This window comes from Triturus cristatus, chromosome 3_1 (assembly GCF_964204655.1).
Source record: "Triturus cristatus chromosome 3_1, aTriCri1.1, whole genome shotgun sequence".
NCBI lineage: Eukaryota > Metazoa > Chordata > Amphibia > Caudata > Salamandridae > Triturus > Triturus cristatus.
Window position 1 is genome coordinate 147,582,187 of NC_140583.1, and position 22,623 is coordinate 147,604,809.

The window sequence follows — 22,623 nt, forward strand, 5'->3', positions numbered from 1 at the left end:
AGGATGTGACCATTGTAAATGAGTAGGACCTTTGCCACTGCACCCACGCTGTATTACAGAGGCATAGCAGCCATAATCAGGTGCACAGGCTGTTCACAACATAGAGGTGGTGCACTGTCAGTGTACCTCCCAAGGGGACTCTGTAGGACAGGTACATGAGTGGCCCGGGGACCCATCCAGGCAACCTGACCACAACTGCTTTTGGGGCGGATCCCTGCCCACTTGTAAGTGTGGTATATCTGCCCTCAGTGAAAGATGGAGCCGCATTTTTAATTCATGACTTATATTTCACTAATGTTCTCCCAGCAGCGCAGGTGTGAACAGACATTATCCCCTGCACTAAGAACCATGACTTTTTATGTGTATTTTGGTCCACTGCCCAGCCCTGCGCTGGGCTCACCTAGTTAACAGTGTTCTGTGGTGCATTAGGGACATTACACCTGATATATCATTCAGGCCCTGATCTTTCTTCGAATATGCATGGGACATGTGACTTGTCAATCCTTAGCATATACAGTCCCAGAGTTGGAGTAAATACTTTGACAAGGGGAGGATGGTCAGACATCAGACAGATAGAAAGGCCTAGACCTAAAAGTACACTGAATACAAGGTAAGTTCTGAGCCTGTGATGTGTATGTTTACTCTCGTTTCAGTAAAAATAGAGGAAGACTCAAACAGAAAAGAACAAACAGGTAGGAGCATGAGTTTACATTAAATGAGTTACATTGTTGAAAGGTTAGAGCTTGTCATTTTGTCAGCTTCTCTGTAACAGGAAAATAAAAGGAAGAAGTCAGTTGCAAACATCTTCCAGCATGCAGTTTAAGTATTCCATGTTCACCGCCACCTGCCTTAACGGGTCTCTTGCACCCAGTCAACTAGGACACACACACATTAGTGTGTGGATGAATTTCTTTATACTAATTGTACAGCTGTATTAAAAATTGAGTTTATGATTGGCAGAGGTATATACCCTGTCCAAGCAGGAACCACACTCCTAGTCAGGGTAAGTGTAGTACACACTAAACGCTTACCTGTGCTCACCCTCTGGTACCTTAGCACAGAATAGTCAGGATAACCTAAACAGGCAATGTGTAAAGTATTTGGGTACACACACAAAGTAACACAGTGAAAACACTACACAAGTATGCCACACCAGTTTAGAAAATATAGCTAATATTTATCTGAGTAAAACAAGGTAAAGACGACAAAAATCCAAAATACACAAGTCGCAATATAAATTTTACAAGACTAAATCAAAATGCAGTGTTTAGAAGTCAATAGCTCCAACTAGGGCTATCTGGTCACGCTTGACCAGGGCAAAAGCAAACGTTCAGTCCGACTGCGATGGAGCATGGCCTGAATACACAAGTCATGCAGACCAGCTGGCAGTACCTTGGATGTGTCACTGCTCGGGTAGGATGCGTTGAAATATGGAGGTGATGAGTCGCTGTCGTAGGCGATGCGTCGGTTCTGTAGTTGGATAAAATCGTTGATGCGTCAATGTCAAGAACGCCCTGCATCACTTCCGAGGTGTCGATGACGAACCACTAGGCTAAAGGCAATGCGTCGGCTAGAAGCCACACCAGGTAGGGAATACTTTAGAGTTGGGACGGGGCATCACAGATGTCGGTGATGCTTTGTCTGAGACTCATGCAGCAATGGTGATTCGGAGTCGCTGCGTTGCCAAAGTCGGGGCTGCATTGTAAGACGAGGTGATGTCCATGGCTTTGGTGCAGGCAGCGGCAATGCATGGGTTTCACTAGGAATACACTGGTTCCGAATGACACTTTGGAACTGATGCATTGGTTTCTTGGGTTGCAGCACCTAACACTCCTTTCAAGGGTCCAGGACGTGATTTGGCACCACTTGGCAGAGCAGGACCCACAGCAGAGGAGCCTAGGTGCTGGTAGCAAGATACAGGTGAAGTCTTTGAAATCCCTGAGACGTCTGTAACAGGAGTCAAGCCCAAACAATCCCCTGGAGAACCTTTAGATGCAGGATGTAGAGATACAATTCCAGTCCTCTTTCTCCCAGGTAATAAGCAGCAGGAAGCAGGTCAACACAGCAAAGCAAGCAACAAAGTGGCAGTTCATCCGGACAGCATAACAGCTCTTCTTCCTGGTAGAATGTTTTCAGTCCAGAATTTTTCTGAGTATATGGTGTTAGTAAAGGAAATGTGTAACAAGAACAACAATGACTCAACCGGTAATCTTTAAAAAAGAGACTGTTACAGAGAGTGCATAAATCACTAAAGGAGGGAAACGGAAGACCAAGGTAGAGCGTAAAGGTTGGTATTTAGCAGGTAGTTATATCAGCACTACATTACATTTAGATTGAGGTAACCATAACAACCAAATGTGCACTGGACGTGCTTGTGTAAGTGCAGGTGCAGCGACACAAGTGATATAGGAACAACGTGAGACACTGAAAAACAATAAAAACAAACAATAGTTCAGGAGTCAAAAAGTATAACTTAGATTGCAACTTTTTCATCGTCCCGAACGCGAGTTTGCACCCCAGGTTTACGTTACATTGGATTAGCTATTGAGTCACTCAAAAGTGACCCCTTGGAGACAGCATAATATCAGACGACCACGAGCGGATCTTTAAATGGGACAACATGATTGGACTGTACATCATGTGACTGAAGAGGAAGCTAAATTGTAATCCGAGGGTTGCTCAATATATTATGGGTTCTGTTTAGTTTAATCTGATTGATGAAGGTCACAGCATTGGAATGCCTTGCACATTACGATTGAATCTTTATGATTTTACATGTCTTTACTAAGCCTGGGCAAAGCACTACGCTACGCTCGCGTAGTTTGCGAAGTTCGCGCTACTTCGCACTACGCGAATTGCACGTAGCACAGTGCGAACACGCGTAGCGTAGTGTTGCGTAGTGCTGCGGTCATTTTTTGCTTGCTCGCGGTCCTCAATGTCAAGTTGGCGACCGCGAGCAAGCAAAATGACATCCCGGCGAGACTTTTTCCTTGTTCGCGATCAGCAACATCAAGTTGGCGATCGCGAGCATGGAAAATAAACCTCCCGGCGAGATTCCCAACGCGAGGAGGTCAGGTTTCTCATTGCGAGTGATCGCGTATGCTCGCAACCGCCTGCGATGAGAAACTACCAGTTCGCGTTGAGAAAGCTGCCGCTCGAGTAAAAATCTACTCGAGCAGCAGAAAACTACAGCTCGCACTGTGCAAGATGCCATTTTCAATGATTGCACTGTGCCGGTTGCTTGTCCGCACTGTGCAATCATTGAAAACGACATCTGGCACAGTGCGAACAAGGTACTACGCAGCTCGCGAAGTGCTACGCGTAGCTCGCGTGGTGCGAAGTGCACTTTGCGTAGCTTCGCGAAGTGCTACTTCGCGAACTACGTCCAGGGTTAGTCTTTATATGCTCATGGTTTACACCTTTTTTTTTTACCATGGTTATTTTTTAGTTGCAGTTGGGCTTGTTGGTTTTGACTGCGGGGGGGGGGGGGGGAGTGCATTATGGGACTTTGAGGTTTTGGTTTATGTACGCGACGAGTGAGCACAGGACACAGTAGGTCACGGGGCTCTGTTCCAATTAAGAGATTTATTGGGGAAACGTGTGTGAGTAGGTTTATACCGGTTTGGAGGGAGGGAGATGAGTTGCTGATTTTCTCTGAACATGAAGGAAGGCACGTGTATGTTAACCTGCCGGTCGAGGGGTCATGAGGTAAATGGGTACAGATTATTTTTCACGGATGAGAGAAACAAAGGATGCACAATTGCTTTTACTTTTATTTCATTTTCATTGTGATTTTGTTTGTACGAGTATTTATGAGGGGTGCCAATGAGGGGGAGGCATGGGTAAATTCGGGACTTTTAGGCAGCAGGATTTTCACTATGAGGAAATACAGTTTACGGGGTTTTGCTTTAATTAAGTTATTCACTGGGGATGCATGTCCGAGCAGGGATCAAGAAAGGACTTGTCGGGAGGGAGAATAATTGTTGACTTTTTCTAAACACGGAGGAAGCCATAAACATGATAAATTGCCGGTTGGGGTTTCATGAGGTCAAAGAGCACAGTTGGTGTTTTTCTGGCAGAAAGTGGGTTATAGTGTTCATTTCATTATTATGTTTTGTTTCTTTGTAAATGGCTTCACGAGGTGAGATCATGAGAGGGAGGCAGGGGTTAACTTGGGAAGAGTTTTTGGTTGTAAATTTCATGTACAGGTATTGAGCGCATCTTGTTTCAGATCAGTTGTTTATGAAGTCTTTTTGATCTATTTCAGTAACCCCTGATGAAGAACTAACAAAGTTCGAAATGCAGTGAGTTTTAAAGTGTCGGTTTGATGGATTGTTGACAGCACGTGTCTATGTTTAAGCTTGGATGGGCAGCATAAGGCATTTTAAAATGCGGAATAAAGTATTCTGGTTCAACGCAGCTGTCTCCTGAGTGATTCCATAAAGCATCAAATACAAGGATTACTTGATTTTGACAAAATATATTGGTATACAATGGAACACTTTTGGTTTATTCATGAATATATGGTTCACTTCAGCAGGATAGTCTCTCCTCTTTTGAGCTGTGCAGCAGCTGGGGGCACAATTGTCGTACTCCTTGGCAATATCACTTTTAGAAAGTTGGCATTTTCTAGTTTAGCCATCCTATGTGCCTCTGCTGGTTTGTGTATTGACTGTCTGGTTTTAGAGTGACAGGAGCTGGGGATGTGCATTCACTATAGACAGCCACTGGGGGGGTTGAGGTGTGTCCTGCCTTCCTGGATGACTCTGAATAGACCTAGACTGTTTTCCTTACACCTGAATAGGCCCTGTCTGCTGTGCACAATGCTGTCTCCACCTCCTGCCAAGAAGCTGGACCAGAGATGAAAGAACTGGTTTGGACTGAGCTGAGAGACTTTTTGTCACAAGAGTACAAAGAAAAATGTGGTATAAATATTAGTCCCCAGACCTCAGAACTTTAGAATACTTCTGGACTCAAGAGGAACCTCTGCCAAGGAGAAGATCTGCAGAAGATTTAAAGAAGAGTACTTCCGCATTGCTGTGTGGGTGCTTTGCTGGGTTGGCCTTCAGTGGCTGCTTCTGCCAAGGAGAGGACAAAGACTGAACTGATCTGTGTATCTTGCTTGAAGAAGATCTCTAAGGGCCTGTTGTAGAGCTTGACTCCTGTTCTAAAGTCTCAGGGACACAGACTTCACTCCCTCTGTCCTCCTGCACCTGGAAACGCTGTTTCAGCTGCCACAAAGGGAAAAAGCAACACCGATGCCGACGATCAACACCGTGACTTGCAACAAAGCCTTGGGCACTGCTTCAAAAGTGCACAACACACCGCCCAACTTGCACCGCAGCCTCGACGCCTGCTGATGCCACACCGCATCGACTCTGACCCCATCACCTAGGCTGCTGCCCGCACCAGAGCCGAGGGTACTGCATGTGACAGCCAAGACGCACCGCCTTGACTCGCACCATAGCCCCAACCTCCCCTACGCCAGTGCCTCATCATCACGGAGCCGATACCGGATGTGGGTGACCTCTTGAATCCATCGACCCCGCAATGTCGTAAGGAATCGCCGCCAACGCGACGTCACCTCCCCGACAACAATAAGGAACCGATGCCTCATCTCGCTGACAACAGTAAGGCACCAACGCCTCCCCTCACCTATGGTTGTAAGAAACCGACACCGGCCAGCTCCAACCACGCATCACCTTCCCGACACAGTGCACCACCTCTGTTTTCATTGTTTGCCAAGGTACTGTTCTTTGGGGTTCGTGTAACTCTGGGCCTGACATAGTCAGGACAACCTAAGAAAAAAACGTGAAGTTTATTGGATCTTCCTGTTAGATACTGTAAACAAGGGATTGAATCAAGATATTCCCTGGGAAAATGCAATTATCTAATTACATACTTTATAGATAGTCAAGGCATTTGTATATAGAGCTCAGGTATAATGAAGATAGCCTTTATATATATTGCCTACATTTATCAATCCTTAATTTATAGTTCCTTTGCTGCATCCAGAATCCAGCTGGGTTCTGGTTATATCTGTGTGTTATTTTACATATAACTTAAAAATGGCTACCATTGGTGATCCAAACAGTTTGTGTCTGATGAGGTACCTTACTATAGTCACGTGTCATTGCGTTTGACCTTTATATAGTCCGCTATGTTATTACAGGAATTAAGATCCCTAAGTCTACATTTTCAAGATAATAGCCGCATGTCTGCTTCATTGCGTGGTATTATTGAATATAAAATGAGAAGCGATTTGTTATACATACACAACATTTCCATTGCTAACTTCAAGATGGCGACCATTGTTAGTTCCATTAATTCGCCTTTGATAATAACGTACTCCGTGTTAAGCCAGTTTTTTTCCTTTAGTGTTTCCAAGAAGCAGGTGAAGTTGGGCTTTGATGGACCAGAGCCTAACTCGACTTAAAGACCACATGTAATAAAAGTGGCAAATTAATCGAAAAGCAGCTTCATGTATTATATACACACAATATCGTCATTTGTTAACTCCAAGATGGCGACCACTGTCAGTTTCATTAGTCCGCCCTCGAGGACAATAACGGACTCCGCCTCCTAGTACGTACGCTCACGCACAGACCTTCAAATAGTGCTTGTCAACCCGCCAACTCTTGTATGGCAGATTTTGATGCAAGCAGAATGCCGTACATATCGATGACGGAATTGACAACCCCAAACGAAGGTACATATTTTATGAATAGGAGCCTCCCTTAGATAGCTACTAACCAATTTATCGTTTTGACATCCGGAATATTGACCCCTTATATTTTTGTATTTTTCTCTCTCCCAGTTAACTATCTTTGCTGGTCAATTGCTAGCATTTGTATCAAATAATATACATTCGGCACAAGTGGCCATTCAGTAAGAACTCTTAATTTACATTTTAAGTAAGTACTTTATACATTGCAATAAATATTCAAGCCAAGTTCTTTTTGACAGTTTATAGTACGTAAATTGTTCTTTTCTATTCACAGAACCTTTTATTATTCGAACGATAAGATAGAAGTTGCAACTATTTTCCGAAAATATTGGAACAAAAATTACAATAAAGTTGAACATACATTCGGCATAAGGGGTGAATCCATAGCAATTACTCGTAAAAAAACCTCAAAGTAAGCATACCACATACAGATATTCTCATACTATAAACTAATTTAGATTGAGAATATCTGTTGTACTACAGCCTGTAAACTGTGCTCTTCTTTCTACAGAATCCATCACACAGTAGCATAACAAACCAGTTGCAATTTTTCACTAGGAATATTAGAATGATATATTAAAACAAAAGGCAATGTGGTTTTAATATAGATACCTTTGTTAGCAAATATATTTTACTGGTTAATGGTGACGTATTGGTTGAAGTCACCCTATAGTATGTATTTAATGTTGCGCCCTCCATTAATGCAGCACAGAGATAAAAATGAATCAGACTACATATTTCTATTATATCATTTAGGACATGATGATAGTTTAATCTGTAGAACTCACTGTTGGGTCCATTCAAAATCAAGTACTTGAATTTTCTACTAATAATATCCATATGCTTAATTGAATATACTAGAGTCTCAGTAGGTTTGTGCTCTGTCTTTTCAATATTCCTTGGAATTAATTATTTTAGCTACAAGTAAAATACGATTTTCAACCAATGGAGTCTTTCTCCTCAAGTAAGTAGAGTTTTTATACTTATTTAAATAGGTTTAGAAGCCAAGTCAGCTATAATGTGGTTACTTATATGGGGACAATTTATAATTGTCTATTTAGTTGGAGTGTATCTATGAACGGGCCCCTATACTAGTAAGGCTATCTTTGAATATGATATAATATGTCTGCAACATGAAAATAAAACACACAGAATGACAAAGAGTTCTGTGTAAACCCACAAGAATCCATAAGATAAAAATCTTTCTTTATTTTTCCTCCTTTTTTCTCTCTTTATCTGTTTTCCCTTTTTGTCTTCTTAATTTTCATTATTAACCTTTAATCTTTTCACCTTTTGTATTATATACATTCACGTGGTTTGAATTGTAAGTTTATGTATATAATATGTAGCAAATGTAAATAGGCATGGTCAGTGTGTATATATTTTAAATAGGTCACGTACTTTAATTTTGTGTTTGTGAAATATAATGTGCACTATGTGCTGCTCTTGAAGCTGCTAATATATTGAGATTATAATATAAATAATAGACTGTTACAAAACATTGAAAATGGAACCATATGTTGTTAACAGATTGACATTATAAATATAAAAAGGACATCACTATATAATATTTCAATATCGAACTCTATTTTGTGAATATGTCTAAATGAAACTGTTTTACTGTGGTAAACATTAAGGATATATCATGTGTTTTCTAAGAGCAACTATATATATTAGATAATCGAGGTGCATGTATTGAATATTGATAAGTAACCATTTTTGATATTTATATATCTTTTATATTTCATTCAGTTTTTGGGCAATAGACGGTTCCTGATGAAGGCAGCAGTGCCGAAACGCGCGTAGTTCCTATTCTACCGCTTGCCATCATCAAGTTGTCATCTTTTTCATGTTTCAACCAAAATAATAACCCTGATGTTCTAATTGGAAATACAAAGCTGAAATGTCCTATGAATCTAATCGTGTTGGTGTATATATGAACAGTTTGAAATTGTTGAATATGGTTTAAACAAATGAACTTGTTGAATATGGTTTAAATAGAAAACACTCAAATGAATGAGTTAATTTAGTTATCTATATAAAAAGATAAACTAAAAACAGATTTGCACCTAGATTATGCTCTAATTAAATAGAAGCTTGCTACTGGTTTTTTCACATAAACTCTGAGCCCGACGCCACACACCTTGAGGCTCTGTACTTTTAGATTTTCATCGGTCACAATGTCGTAATAGTCCCAATTGGAGCTATTTGTTGTTACAAGCTTTGTTTTTATGAATAACCTATTTTTGATGATATCTTCATATATGTATGGTGGGTTTGTGTAATTTTGGTTTTGTTTGGTTTAGATAATTATTTCCTATTTTTTTTAAGCTGGTGTGGTGTCCTTTTTTAGTGTTTCCACTGTGTTACTGTATATGCGCACAAATGCTTTACACACTGCCTCTGAAATGCGCCTGACTGCCCGTGCAAAGCTACTAAGGGGGTGAGCAGGGGTTGCCTAAGGGCGTATTTCACTTACTCTGACTAGAAGCAAGGGTATCTACTAAGACAAAGGAGCAAATCAGTGCCTACTAGAGACCCCATTTCTAACATCACTATTTTTAGATAAATATCTAAAATAGCATATCTCCAGTTCTACTGGTTCGATTTTTGTTTTTTAGATGTAAAACAATTATAAAATTCTACTCTATTTTTTTAATTGGTGTGGGATTGTGTTGTGTTCATGTTATGGCCGTTTAAGTGTTGCATTAATACTTTATACTTTGCCTCCAAGTTAGCCTGATTGCTTTTGTGCCAAGCTACCAGAGTGAGAAGGGCTCATATCCACTCAATAGCCCAATCTCTCACAGTGACTTAATATTTAAATTGTACACAGTGGGAAATTACAGGCACATACTGTTTCTAATTAGCACATGCTGTATTGTCAATAAATAGGCCTCATCCATCCCATGTTACAGTCTGCTGTTTTTCCACAATCCTTTGACTGTATCCATGAATGTCCCTCCAACCCCTTCTCCTCCCTAAACTTTAGGTCAAGGGTGTACTAGTGAAATGAAGACAATATAGTACCAGAAATAGTTGTTTATAGCTGCTTATCGATTCAACAAGCATGCTGTGGCTGGTTTGACATATGCCCTGTCTCCCATGTGCATTTCTCCTGTGGTGTGAAAATGACACATACGTAGTTTTAATGACACAAGTGCGTACCCATGAATCACTGAGGGGAGATTTTTTATACCTATTACTCGATCAGTGGTCACTGATATGTCAATGAAAAGCAATTGGTAACCTATCCAAATGGAGTGAAAAGGAGGAAGCACAGCGAAACAAAGATGATTTGGAAATGACTTGTGATCTACTCATATGGATTGTTAACAGAAACTATAGGTTGCCCAAGAGTTCAATAAGAAAGGATGGAGTCACGAGTAGTGACTGGGCCCTGAAAGGATCAGATGTATCATTAATTACCAAGCCTGCAAAAAGGCTGCGGCGTGAACATGGGATATTTAAAAAAATATTCATAATATAAGAGTTTAATCTCCCTAATTTTTCTAATTTCTGCTAATTATCCTTTTGAGGCCACCGCAAGTCATTTCTGACAAATCTTAATTTCTGTTTCCTCCTTTTTTATAAACCTCCTCTGACCTTTCATACATGCGAGTAACTGAAGGAGTTGATTTCACCCATGTATTCACCCTAAATACCAGCCTATGTTTTCTTACCTTCTCTTATTCACTATAAATGTTAGTTTTTTCTCTGACTCCACCCCTTTGAGTCCTAATCATGATCCCACATTTCTGATGTGATTACAATGTCAAACATGGGACAAACGCCTTTAAAAACATTTTCTTTTGAAGATTAAAAGGCCATGCTGTTCTTGTATATGTGATACCCACAATGATCGCATATAGCAAACGTGTTGTGAGAAAGTCATCCTTTGTGCCCTGACCGTCTCCATTTGTTTTTTTACAGGTGCTGGTGGTAACTGACTCTGACTACCCCCTGGGCTCTGCTAAGTAGGCCCAGGATCAGTGCTGTGGTTAACAATGTATATGGTAATTAGGTGTAGTTACAATTGGCACTGACAACCTACCTGTAAGCCCATACTATATGGTAGGGCGTATAGGTTTAGAGACCCATCAGCTTTGAGAGACTTTTGTGCACTGCTGTGTTGCCTGCTGTCATATTTAAAATCAGCCCTGCTTTGCAAGCTGCTTTTAAATTGAAATTACCTAAAAAGTAAACGTTGGATTTAAAGGTACTTCCAAAGTATTAAACTACTTTATTTTTACATACAAGTCAAACCCAAGGTCGCCCCTAGATACCCGCAGGGTAGAGTGCCATGTAAAAAGACGCCTTTGCGCCTCAGACCTCCCCACCTTGTGTGGCAACTATTCCTTCCTCATTCTTGATATCGTAAGTTTTTCATAATTCTCCCCCTTTTTTCTTCTTTCCCCCCCCCTCTTTCACTGTTGTGTTATTCACCACCACTGGGGTACACCTTTCTTCTCGGGAGGTTTCGTATTTTAAGATTCACTATTCGCTCTTCTTCCTTTTACTCTTCTCCAACCCATCCTCCCTGCGCCTTTGCTTTATTTTATTTTATTTTATTTTAACCCCTTCTCCTAATTCTGCAACCTTTTATTCTTCTCTCCCCCTCCCAACTAGGCTACCCCCCAGGTAGTCTTGTCATTCTCCTGTCCTGAAGAGATCCCACTATTCGCACAGGGATCGAAACGTCGTCGACAACCATTTCTAAACTGCATTGTATCGCTAATTGAAATGTCGGAGTATGAAATGCCTTACTGACTTTTTGTTAACACTTACCTTCGTGCACAAAAAAGTCATCTTTTAAATCACTTGCCTGGGTACCGGAAATCGGCTGATTTCCTTTTACCCTGCCACCAACTCACTCACTGTTCTATATTTTTTCTCCCTTACTATTCACTGTAATTGACTAGTATTTTTTGCATTGTCTTTAAACATAAAACCCAATTTTTCATTGTACTAATTGTGGCATGTCACTTTACTCTGCTTAAATGGGACCACTGTTCCTTACAAAAATGTAAAAATATGCAGACATATTTACAAACTTGTTTTATATGCCATAGTGAGGTAAAAACTACCAATTTTATTTCCCCTCCATTGTAGTACTTTAGCTCAATAAGCTAAAATGAGAATACTGTAAAAGTGTAACTATTGATAAGAGTGACCTATAATAATATTTCAAGGGACAGATCACCTGGTTGGGGGGATTGTACAGCTGCAGAGAACAGGCCAGAAAGGGGGTTAGGTAAATTAAACTGGGTTTCAAAGAAGGCAGGACGGTAAGGAATGCCAGCCAGGCCTTACCACACTTCTTGTACCCACCAGGCAGATGGGAGCCCGAGGAATGGAATTTACAGGCAATCGGGAAAGGAAGTATAAAGGAAAATGAGTCCCACCTGGTGGTTGGCTTGGCCAGCTCTTACTCCCAAAGAGAGCAATTCTCCATCTGAATTTGAAAGTAGAGTACTTTGTGGGATTAATCTGGCATGCTCTGGAGGAAGCTGTCATGATTCTGAGCAACACCCTGTAGCCCATTGGTCAGGGGTGCCCTCCTACTTGTGGCCCCAGGATATTAGATAAATATGTGAGAGCTGCATAGCAACTCAGATCTGCTGCCTGAAACTACAAGGAGAAAAAGGACTGCCCTGTTGGAACCCTGGTCCACACCCCTAAGGATTGCACTCTGAAGGACTGCTCCTGCTGCACACTTGAAACTACAGTCCTTAGGACTTTGACTTGCTTTCAAAAGGACTAAAGAGTGGACTCCCTATAAGTAACAGCTTAACAGATCTCACTTGCACCATCTCCCTCAAGACGTCCCCAGTCTGGACTGCATCTAGAGGACGTTTAGGAATTTGGCCAGGCGCATTGTGGGAACCGTAGTCCCAACTTCTGAGGAGCAACTCAGAGATTCTGGAACCTTGGATTTGTGTAGTGGACACTTTGTTCCAGAAGTTTAGGGACGTTTGGAGCAACTTTTTGTAAAAAGCTACATAAGATGACCAGCTCGATGTCGAGCAACAAGCTGACTACATCACCCTACGACCCAGCCAGGATTTCAGGTTTGTCCCGCTGAAAGCTTCAGAGCTCAACAGTTCCAGGAGTTGATCAGGGACTCACGCTGAACCAGTTCGAAAAAGCCACTGCAAATCCAGCTTGCTGGAGTGGCCTACTCAACGTCTAGAGAAAACCCTTCATAAAGGTTTCTAAATGCAAAGGTAAAATTTTGACCAAGGTCTCCCGCTTAATGTATCCGACAAGAGCTTAATTGTGGTTGGTCTCAAACTTTGACTTTGTCCCGGTCAAGCGCGAACAGATGTTTCAAGTTGGCGCTATATGCTTTTAGCACTATTTATTCTTTAAAAATTCTAATCTACAGTTCCCCATATTTGCCATTTTGGTGTCATTTTAATTATAAAAATATTTCCTATTTATATAAATTGGTTGTGAATTTTAATTGTTTGCTCTGTCTCATTTAATTTATTTTTCATTTTTACACACCTGTTGTGAGAAAGTGGGTTTCTGTTGCAGTAACCCCCCCTTTTTTCGCCTAATAGCTGATGCACTTTTCCTTGTTGTGCCCTGGGCTCCTGCCAATCAGGTGCCCAGGGCCTATGTTCCTTCCTTAAAACACACAAACTCCCAATTGGCAAACCCTGGCCACATGTCAGCCCCTGGTAAATGGTACCCTAGGTACCCAGGGCCTTGTGACCAGGGAAGGCCTCTAAGGGCTGCAGCACTCATTGTGCCACCCTTAGAGGCCCTGTACCCTTACACACACACACACTGCCTTTGCAGGCTGAGTGTCTGGGTGCAGGACAAAACAAAGAGTCGACATGGCACACATCTCTGTGTGCCATGCCCATTACCTATACTGCCAAGGCATATGTCAGCCACCCCTCTGGCTGGGTGCCTTATGCCTATGGTGTGGACACAGGAGCAGGAGCCCTGTGCCCCTACAGTACCCAGGTCCATTCCTGGGCACTGTAAGTACAGTGCTGCCTTTTACAAGTACATGGTGCTGAGAGCTCGTCAAACACGAACTCCACAGCACCATAAGGGCAACACTGAAGACTGGGAAGTTTGGTATCAAACTTCTCAGCACATTAAACCCACACTGATGCCAGTGTGGGATTTAATGTACTAAGCACCCCAGAGGGCATCTTAGAGATGCCCCCTTACAGCTAACCTACAATCCACGTCTGCTCTGAGGCTGCCCAGGCTGCCACACAGCAGACACGTTGCTGGACCCCTGGGTGGGAGAGCCCCTGCTCTCCCGGGCCTGCAACAATGCACATCCTGGGTGAGGTGAGAAATCTCCTCCCCCAGGATGAGCAAAGGGAAGCTTCAAAGGCATGCCGCCAGTTGGAGTTTCCCCAGGCCACTGCAACCCCCCACTCTGGCAGGAAGCTTGGCCGGAAACCCCATACAAGGACAGGGGATGTGCCAGCCTGCCCACCCCACCCCTCAGGTGGGGGAGGCGAGGTGAAGCACATCTCCGGGCTCTCGCTATCTTGAAGATGGGAGGGCCTACCCTATCAGGATTAGGCTACTGCCCTCCTCCCACAGGAGAGAGGCAGGATAGGGGGTGTACCCACCCCAGGACAAGGACCCATTGGTCCCTGGCCTTCACCTACCTGTAACGCCCCTAAATCTAGTATTTAGGGGCCCCCTGAACCTTCCTTCCCCAGATTCCAGATAGAAACCTACAAGAAGAGCAAGAAGAAAAAAGACCTGCCCTGCAGCTGCTAAAAAGAGGAAGACACCAACTGCTTTGGCCCCAGCCCTACCGGCCTGTCGACCCTCGAACCTGCTCCTGCTCCAGCGCGGCATCTCTTATGGCCAGCAACCTCAAAAACCCCGGAGGACCTGGCTACCTTTGACCTCTGATTCCCTGGGACTCCCATGAGTAGAGGCTCTACTCGAGAAACCTATTCCTAACTCCTGGCAGCAGCCCGGAACCGCGGACCCAACACACTCTGCACCAGCCAAGCCTGGCCAGTGCCGGAGTGGACAAAGACCCTGAGGACGACCCCACGGCGACTGTGACCCCGAGTCCGGCACCCAAGGACCCCCCTCGACATCCTGGACGAAGCCTGCAGCCTCAGAACCGAGTGCCACCCCAGCCGCGATCAACCAGAGGGTAAGATTCCCGACGTCAAAAGGCACCCCTGCACCCGGCGCCCTGCGGCCCCCTGTGCCCAATCCCGGGGTACCCACCTAACCTACAACTACCCAACTTACCCCTCGAAGTGGTGGTGGCACCGGAAACATCCTCGTCCCCGAGCCTGCAGCCTTTTTCCAAACCGGAACATTCCCATTGACTTCCATTGAGCGCCCGAAGGCTCAAAAGCACCCTACACCCAACCGCCCGAGTGGCCCTGGCAGTGCACTCTCTACACTAACTTACTTCCCCACTTGCCCTGAGTAAGTGACCAGGAGCCCAGCTCCCACAGACGCGTGGCTTGCCAGACAGCAGCCACCAACCAAGGCCCCCCTATCCCTCATAGGATAACATTGGGCCTAACTCACTCTGCACCCGGCCGTCCTGAAACCGCTGAGGGTGAACCAACTGTACCTACCTGACACTGGGGGACCCCTGAGTCTATGCCCGGAATTTCAACTCTGCCAGTCGAGTACTTACCCTTAAACCGCTAACTTCATTTTCCTCATAGGGTAACATTGACTGGCTTTTTCTTGAAAAATCTTCTAAGTGTGAACTTTTCAAAACTGCAAATATTCACTAAAAATCAGCCAAGTGACAAAAACGAATTTACTCACCTGCCCTTAGGTGAGCTCCCAGTGCTGGATCTTGGTGCCCAGCCCTGACTCTGAAAAGTGTCCACAACTGTACTTACCTCTAACTCATTTTTCTTCCATAGGAAACCATTGTCTGTTTTTCTGTGAAATTTCTTCTAAGTGTCTATTTTTGCAAAATTGAAATATTCTTTTAAAATCGTACCATTTCTGCAAACGAAATTACTTACCTGTTTCTGATAAGGACCCCAGTCCTGGGTCTAGGTACCCAGTCCTGGATTACTAAAGTAACGATAAAGTACTCTACCTGCAATTTGAATTTCTTGCCATAGAGATCCATTGAATGTTTTCTTTGAAATATTTTCTAAGTGCTAACTTTTGAAATAGCTAAATATTATTTAAAAATCATTACAGTTATTAAGTCGACTTTCATCACTTGATTCTGAGTACTGACCCAGAGCTGGATCTAGGAGCCAGACCTGGAATTTCAAAAGTAATCTGAAAAGTAATTTATTACAAGATAACCTGAATTTACCATTGAGCTCAATGCATTGTTATGTTTAGGAAATAGGACTGTTTATTGCAACCAACTGTGACTGTTTACACAAATTTATTGCCTAAGACAAAAGTATTTATATTCAACCTCTCATTCTGAGAAAGTATATTTTTACTCCCTTTGTGGTCCTAAAAATAAAACAAGCATATATTTTATATATATAAATCATTGGCCTAGAGTTCAGTTATTGAGTGTGTGAAACCATTTGCTGACTGAGTGTGTACAATAAATGCTTTACACTGTCCTCTGGTACTGCCTTACTGCTCGACCAAGCTACCACTTTTGAGAGTAAGGTCATACCTAACTTTGACCTCTATCAGCCTCTGGGGGACTGTGGACTCTGTACACCCTGTACCTATTAGGGAACAGTATATACAGAGCCACTTTCTCACACCTGTCTCCTATGTTAAGTCTGCCTGCTCGTAGCCAGCGACTAAGGATTGAGCCTGGGGCTAATGTAGTGAGACATTGACTGGACCTTATATTGCATTGGTGGCCTTGTTTCTAGTGCTGGGTGCACACTTTCCCCAACCAATAATCCACCTTCCAACATTTGATGTTCAGCGGTGAGGATACATACTTGTGTTTGAATTACACAATACAGAAAATAAAGTAAATATCTTTGAAAACCCACTAAATTGACTAAGAGCAAAACTTTTGATTTTGAAGTTTTTAAATCCATCTCTTAAATTTATTAAAAATGTGCTTTATTCCTGATGTGTAAAGTTTGTGTGACCCGAAACCTAGGATACTATGGCGCTTAATCTGAATAAAACCCACAGGGGCTCAGTTTAGAGTTCAGTTATCCAGCGGGCTATCTAATGGCAATAAGATCAGGAAGGCAGTGTTGGTTAGGTTCCTCAAGGCCTGGCCACTGGCAGCTCCAGAGAGGGAAAGGGAGGTTAACCCCTGCAACCACCTCTCCAGGAGGTGGATGATGACACCTCATCCACGTCTACTAGTAACAGGATCATAATTCCAGCTAATGGGGGGATGAGAGACTCCTCTACAGAGGGCCCAGAGAGGGCCCTCAGAAGGCAAGAGCTTGAGGCTCAGAAAGCTTCCATAGCCCTTAAAGAGAAGAAGTTAGAACTAGCTAGAGAGAAGTAGGATGAAGTGAAAGAAAATAGAAATGGTGGCAGCGACAATGAAGACGATGCAGAGATGCCCAGGGGAAATAGTTCCCATGTACACTAAGGGGGGGGGGGTGATACTGACAAATGATTGACTGCATTTGAAAGGGCCCTTGAGATGAGAGGGGTCTACTCTAAATATTGGGGTTCACTCCTGTGGGAACTGAACCCAGTAACTGTGACTGATAGACTCCTGACTTTACATGGGGAATGAGGCAAAATCTTACTCCTACATGAGACAATGTTGGTTCAAGAAATTTGGCCTGATGCCAGAGCATTACAGGGTGAAGCTCAGACAGCCAGAAAGTAAACAGACAGTCCTGGGTGGACTTTGTGGACATCTCAGTGAAGGCACTGGAGGGCTGGATTAGTGGTAACCAAGTGAATACTTATGAGGAGATGTACAATTTGTTGCTGAAAGAGCACATCCTCGCTCATTGTGTACAAGAGAAGTTACACCAGTACCTAGTGGACTCTAAGCTGCCTAGCCCCAGGGAGCTGGGAGAGCTAGCTAATGTGTGGTTGAGAACCAGGGTTTCCGATCAGCACCAGGGGGGTGATCAGAAGAAAGGAGGACAGGTTCCCCTCAGGGAAAGCCCCGGGAAAAGAAGGTAAAAAAAACTGAAAGAGTTCTCTCAAGACCCACAAGAACCTACGTGGGGGGAGGGAACCCAAGCCAACCTACTTTCAAGAGGCAGGGGTATTAGGGTTAGTCATTTGACCCTGCAAAGGCAGAAAAGTTCTGTGACATTGAGAAGGCAGGGCATTGTTTTGACTGTTATTAGTCACTATACAAGAGAGGAGATGCTGTCTGCACAAAGGAGCCCCCCCACTTGTGGGTGGTCCCTAGTGATTGTCAGCATCAGGATGGGGGTGGATATTATCCCAGAGATGGAGAAGGGGTTGACAGAGGCAACCGTAGAGTCCTTGGATGGGGTGTGAATTGCAAACCTGGCCGCCTGGTCTCCCAGCAAGGAAAGGAATAGGCAGATGCCTAGATTCAATGGAACTGCGGATGAGGTCTCAGAAATACATGTTCATTATTGGACCCCTACACCTTGTTAATACTGCCATTATATTTGGAACATACCATCTGCGACAACTCCCCCTTACGTTCAGCTTCGAAAAAGTATCTTTGCAAGACGAAACACGTGATGGCTGACTGTTTGGATAGATATATGTGTGTTACAAGATTCTCATAGGAATAAGAATGAACGGACATGGATCTCTCTGTAAAGAATCTTAATTTGTGCTTGTCATTTCTTTTACGAAACTTACAAGACCTATATGTGCTTTGGTACCTATTCTCTTTTCTGTAGCTTCCGGATCGGGGTATGCCCGGGATGGGACACGCTGGTTCTGTAGGTCAGCAGCTAAAAATTGCCCTTTTGTTTGCTGCTACAGGGAGTTGGTGAAGATTTCTCAATGACATGATCTAGCTTTATGGCTTGCTATATGTTTATTTTATTCATATAGCAAGAACTAGTCTCATAGGTGACAATGGGCCTCGTTATGATGTCTCCCACCAACATCGCCCCGGATGCGAAACTGACCGACCTCTGGTCGGCGGTCCTGACACCGCAATTAGGATGCAACTGCACATGGTGTGGTCGCAAACGTTCCTTTTACAATGGACGCTTGTGTGCCAGTCCTGAAGCACAAGCTTCCATTGTACAATGAATGTTTTTGCACATCCCTGCACCATGTGGCAGGCACCTCATGGTGCCGGCCACACTGTGCACAGATATGTAGGGGAGCACCATAGGTGGCCCTAGGGCCACAACCCGAGGGCCAGGGGAGAAGGAAATCCTGCTAGGGGCCCCCAAAGTTGCTTTCTGACTGCATTTGATGTTGGAAAGGTCAACATGGAAAGGCTGTCAGAAACCGACATCATAATCCCGATGGCAGAAACGCCATCCTTAAGGGATTATGTCCAGTTTCCGACTGAGCCCGTCTGAACCAAGTCATTTTACACTCCGACCTCCGACATTGTAATTCGGATATCGGAGTGTAAACTTTCTGTGTTGGTCGGAAAGCCTGATATGAGGCCCAATGTGTTTACATATACCTGGAAATGCAACTGAGGATAATGTGTTCAGTTAACAATAATGTTGATGGGATAGTCTATTGTTGTTTGTCTCGCATTATATTGTAAAAAGATTGTGGACACTGAGGTATTGGAGAGCCAGATCCCTCCCCATTGTTTTCTCATGGAAAGTTAAACTTATGCCTATCTCGGGGAGTGTTGAGCTACATAAAAATGTAAAAGAAAGAAATGTATTACTCTTGCCTTGTAATGCCCAACAGGTGACAGCATTTCTTGTTTACCAGTACCACAAACCTATGAATAATGTCATTTCTTTGTGAGACATTGCAAATGTGCAACACAGGATTCCGTTTTAATAATCTGAGGTTGGAAAAGAGAGAGACCACTTCAGTGTTAAAAATCCAAGCATGAAGGCTGTGCCTTCAGCTCCAATCGGGTGCTACATCTCAGCTCTGTATCCCCGGAACAGAGACTTATAGTTTTCAAGTGGAGAAATGTCTAGTGATTAAGCACTGAGGAACCCTTTGTATGTTAACCCATTATGTTGTTTGTACCTTCTCCATCTTTGAAGCTACATGTGCCTTGTCCCTCTAGACTGGATTTTTATATTGTCTCACTCTCCATCTATCCTTTCCATAGACAGGTTTCTAAATTTTCACATTTACATTAGTGCTTGAACAATGTAATACATAATTTTCTTTTGCATATTCTATGGCTGTCTCAAGAATTTCTTACGGCTATCTCTGTTATCATTTTGCTTTCATGAATATAGATTGTTCTTTTTACATTTCTTAATGTTGATTTATTTTTTAATTACTTTGGCGCTGGCAATAGTTATTAGAGCAGCTTTCAAAGGGATGGCCAGAGTCAGTGAATGAACACACTAATGAATTGCTGAAAGAAAAGGTGTTTTAGGTATTATTTATAGAGACATAAGTTATAATTTGTGTTGCTTTTATTACATGAGAACTGCAATGTAGAACATATTTTGTAAAATGATTGGATGTTATTTATGCTGTATACTTGGAGATGGTGTTGGTTCATGTTTCCTGTTCAAGAGACCATAATAAATTATTTTTAATGACTGAATACATCATTTCAATATACTTAAGTTAAATCCCATGAGTTTTCAGCATAACCAATTAATATATCACAGTTGCACCAGCTGTTTTAATCAACAGTAAACATTTTGTGATATCTTTGTTTCAAACATGCATACTAATAGTCTATGTACCTCGGAATTTAGGACATAACTTTTGTGCTGAGGGACCCAGATGCGGTGACAACTCAGAGTGCAAAAACTGGAACACCAAGGCGACCTGTGAGTGCAAGAACGGATATGCTCCACTTCAAGGAGACTCAACAAATTGTGAAGGTAAAGATAATTATTACAGTTCAGTTATCTGATTAACATTGTCTCAATACAATTTCTCTTACACGCTCTTGCCTCTCTGTCTGTATATATTGCATTCTAAATGTTATAAAGCTGCACAGTGAATCCTGTGAAAACTGCATTAATATACAACCTCTTTGACACAGACTGTGTGTATTTCGTTTGTATTTCTTTATACATGAGCCTATTCTTTACAGGAAAATATTTTTCATTTCTATATGAAAACTATCATTCAAGTAGATTTACTAAGCATTTGAAAATGTTATGAATTGTTGGCATGACATTTGGAATTGCACTGCAAGTTTCTCAATTTGCAGACATACCGCTATAGCATTTTTGAAGGAGCGTTACTGAAATGACATAGGATTGTGAATATCTGTTTTATTCCATGAGGATGGTCATACCATTAGATTATAACATTTTGTGTAGGGACTACGCTATCGGTAGTTCTGTAGGTGTTGTAGTTCAAGGGCATAGTGTAATTTGTGAACTGTGCAGGATTAAATGGACTGCTCCTACTATTCCTCAACACTCGATGGTAGTTCATAGGTCTCCTCTGCAGTCCTCAAATACTTAGTAAATCTACATTTTTTGGTAGAAGAATGTGGTAGCTATAAGAAATAAGTGTGATTTTAATTTGATTAATTTTATTTTGGTGGTATCTGAGGATTACTTAAGGACATTTGTGTTTCTTTTTTTCAAAACTCTATTGCTGCTTATTTGGCTGAAAATTATGTGGCGATTTTGTGTAGAGTCATGGCTAATATTACGGTCATTATAGTGGAACTATAGCAAATTTACTTGAGAGAAATGTTTTGCTTATTTGTGTCGGACTCATTTTTGTTTGGTGAACACATAAGAACATCTTTGAGAGGATATTATGATTAGGGTTTTGAAAGTTGACGTTTATTTGGGGCTACTGCAATGCTGAACTGTGTACAATTTTGTGGTTATTTGGAAGATGATTCCGTACCTTTTGGTTACATCTCATTTCTAGCTTTCAGTGTACATATTCCTGATAAAGTTATGTCCATTTTTGGACACACAAACCTCATCTTTTGAAAGTTGAGGAAAACCTCATATTTTTGGGCCCTGTTTAAAGAAACTGCAGTGCTACATAATTTTATAAAGATAAAGGCAGTTATGTGATAAAGAGAGATTTAACATTATCATATTGTGATTGTAATACAGTCATATTGCTGTTATGGAGAAACACCGTGACTATATTTCACATGTTTTAGTTCACCAAAACTGTTGAATGTTTATTTAGAACTAAATGTTTATTTAGTTTATTTTAGGTGTTAATGTGAATTTTCTTTATTCTCTGTTACGCAATTTTCAGTTTCTAATAAATACGTCAAGCTTAGACCTGAGGTCACATAATGTCTGCCATGGTTCAAAACAGGGCGTTTAATTGGAAGTAGCTAACACAAAGTGCACCAATACTAGAAATGCCACACCCTATGTAGGACTGTTTCATGCTTCCTAGACCTTCTTACTTTTAACCGCCTCCTGAAAATTGAGATTGTTTTTTAAATAGGCTGCTTGTGACACCTAAAACTATGTCTAGCCCTATTAAGTCCACCTGGTGGCCGTACTATGATTCTTAGAGGATATAGTCTAGCTAGCACCCCTTTACTCTTGGCTCAAAATGTCGCATTCAAAACACAGTAGCTTCTCTCACTCTGTTATAGAAGACTGTCTGAGGCAAGTGGGAGCTTTTTCAATCCCCTGGCTCGCCCCTCTAATAAAGTCTTTCACTGATATAGACATTTCTAATCTTTTTCTTTTCCTCAATGAAATTGACAATTTATCTAAGTCCATGGTGAAAATCCTTGATTGTCAATTTAAAAACCAAGTTAGCTCAGATACAAATTAACAACTGAGGAGTGTACAGTGCGATATGGATCTAAAGCAGGAGCAAGGAATGGAACTCTACCTAACATGGGTCACAAATAATGAACGCTAATTTAATTGAACTCGCTTTAGACTCAGCACCTT

At 42.3% G+C, this 22,623-nt stretch overlaps 1 protein-coding gene across 1 annotated transcript in view; it reads left to right on the forward strand.

Annotated features, from left to right (window-relative positions):
• The window catches only part of NELL1 (neural EGFL like 1), a 3,594,225-nt gene that overhangs the window by 1,263,628 nt on the left and 2,307,974 nt on the right, over positions 1-22,623 (forward strand). Inside the window, exon 12 of the mRNA XM_085643606.1 lies at positions 20,476-20,604. Coding sequence (XP_085499732.1) covers positions 20,476-20,604 — 129 coding nt within the window. The remainder of the gene's footprint in view (positions 1-20,475; positions 20,605-22,623) is intronic.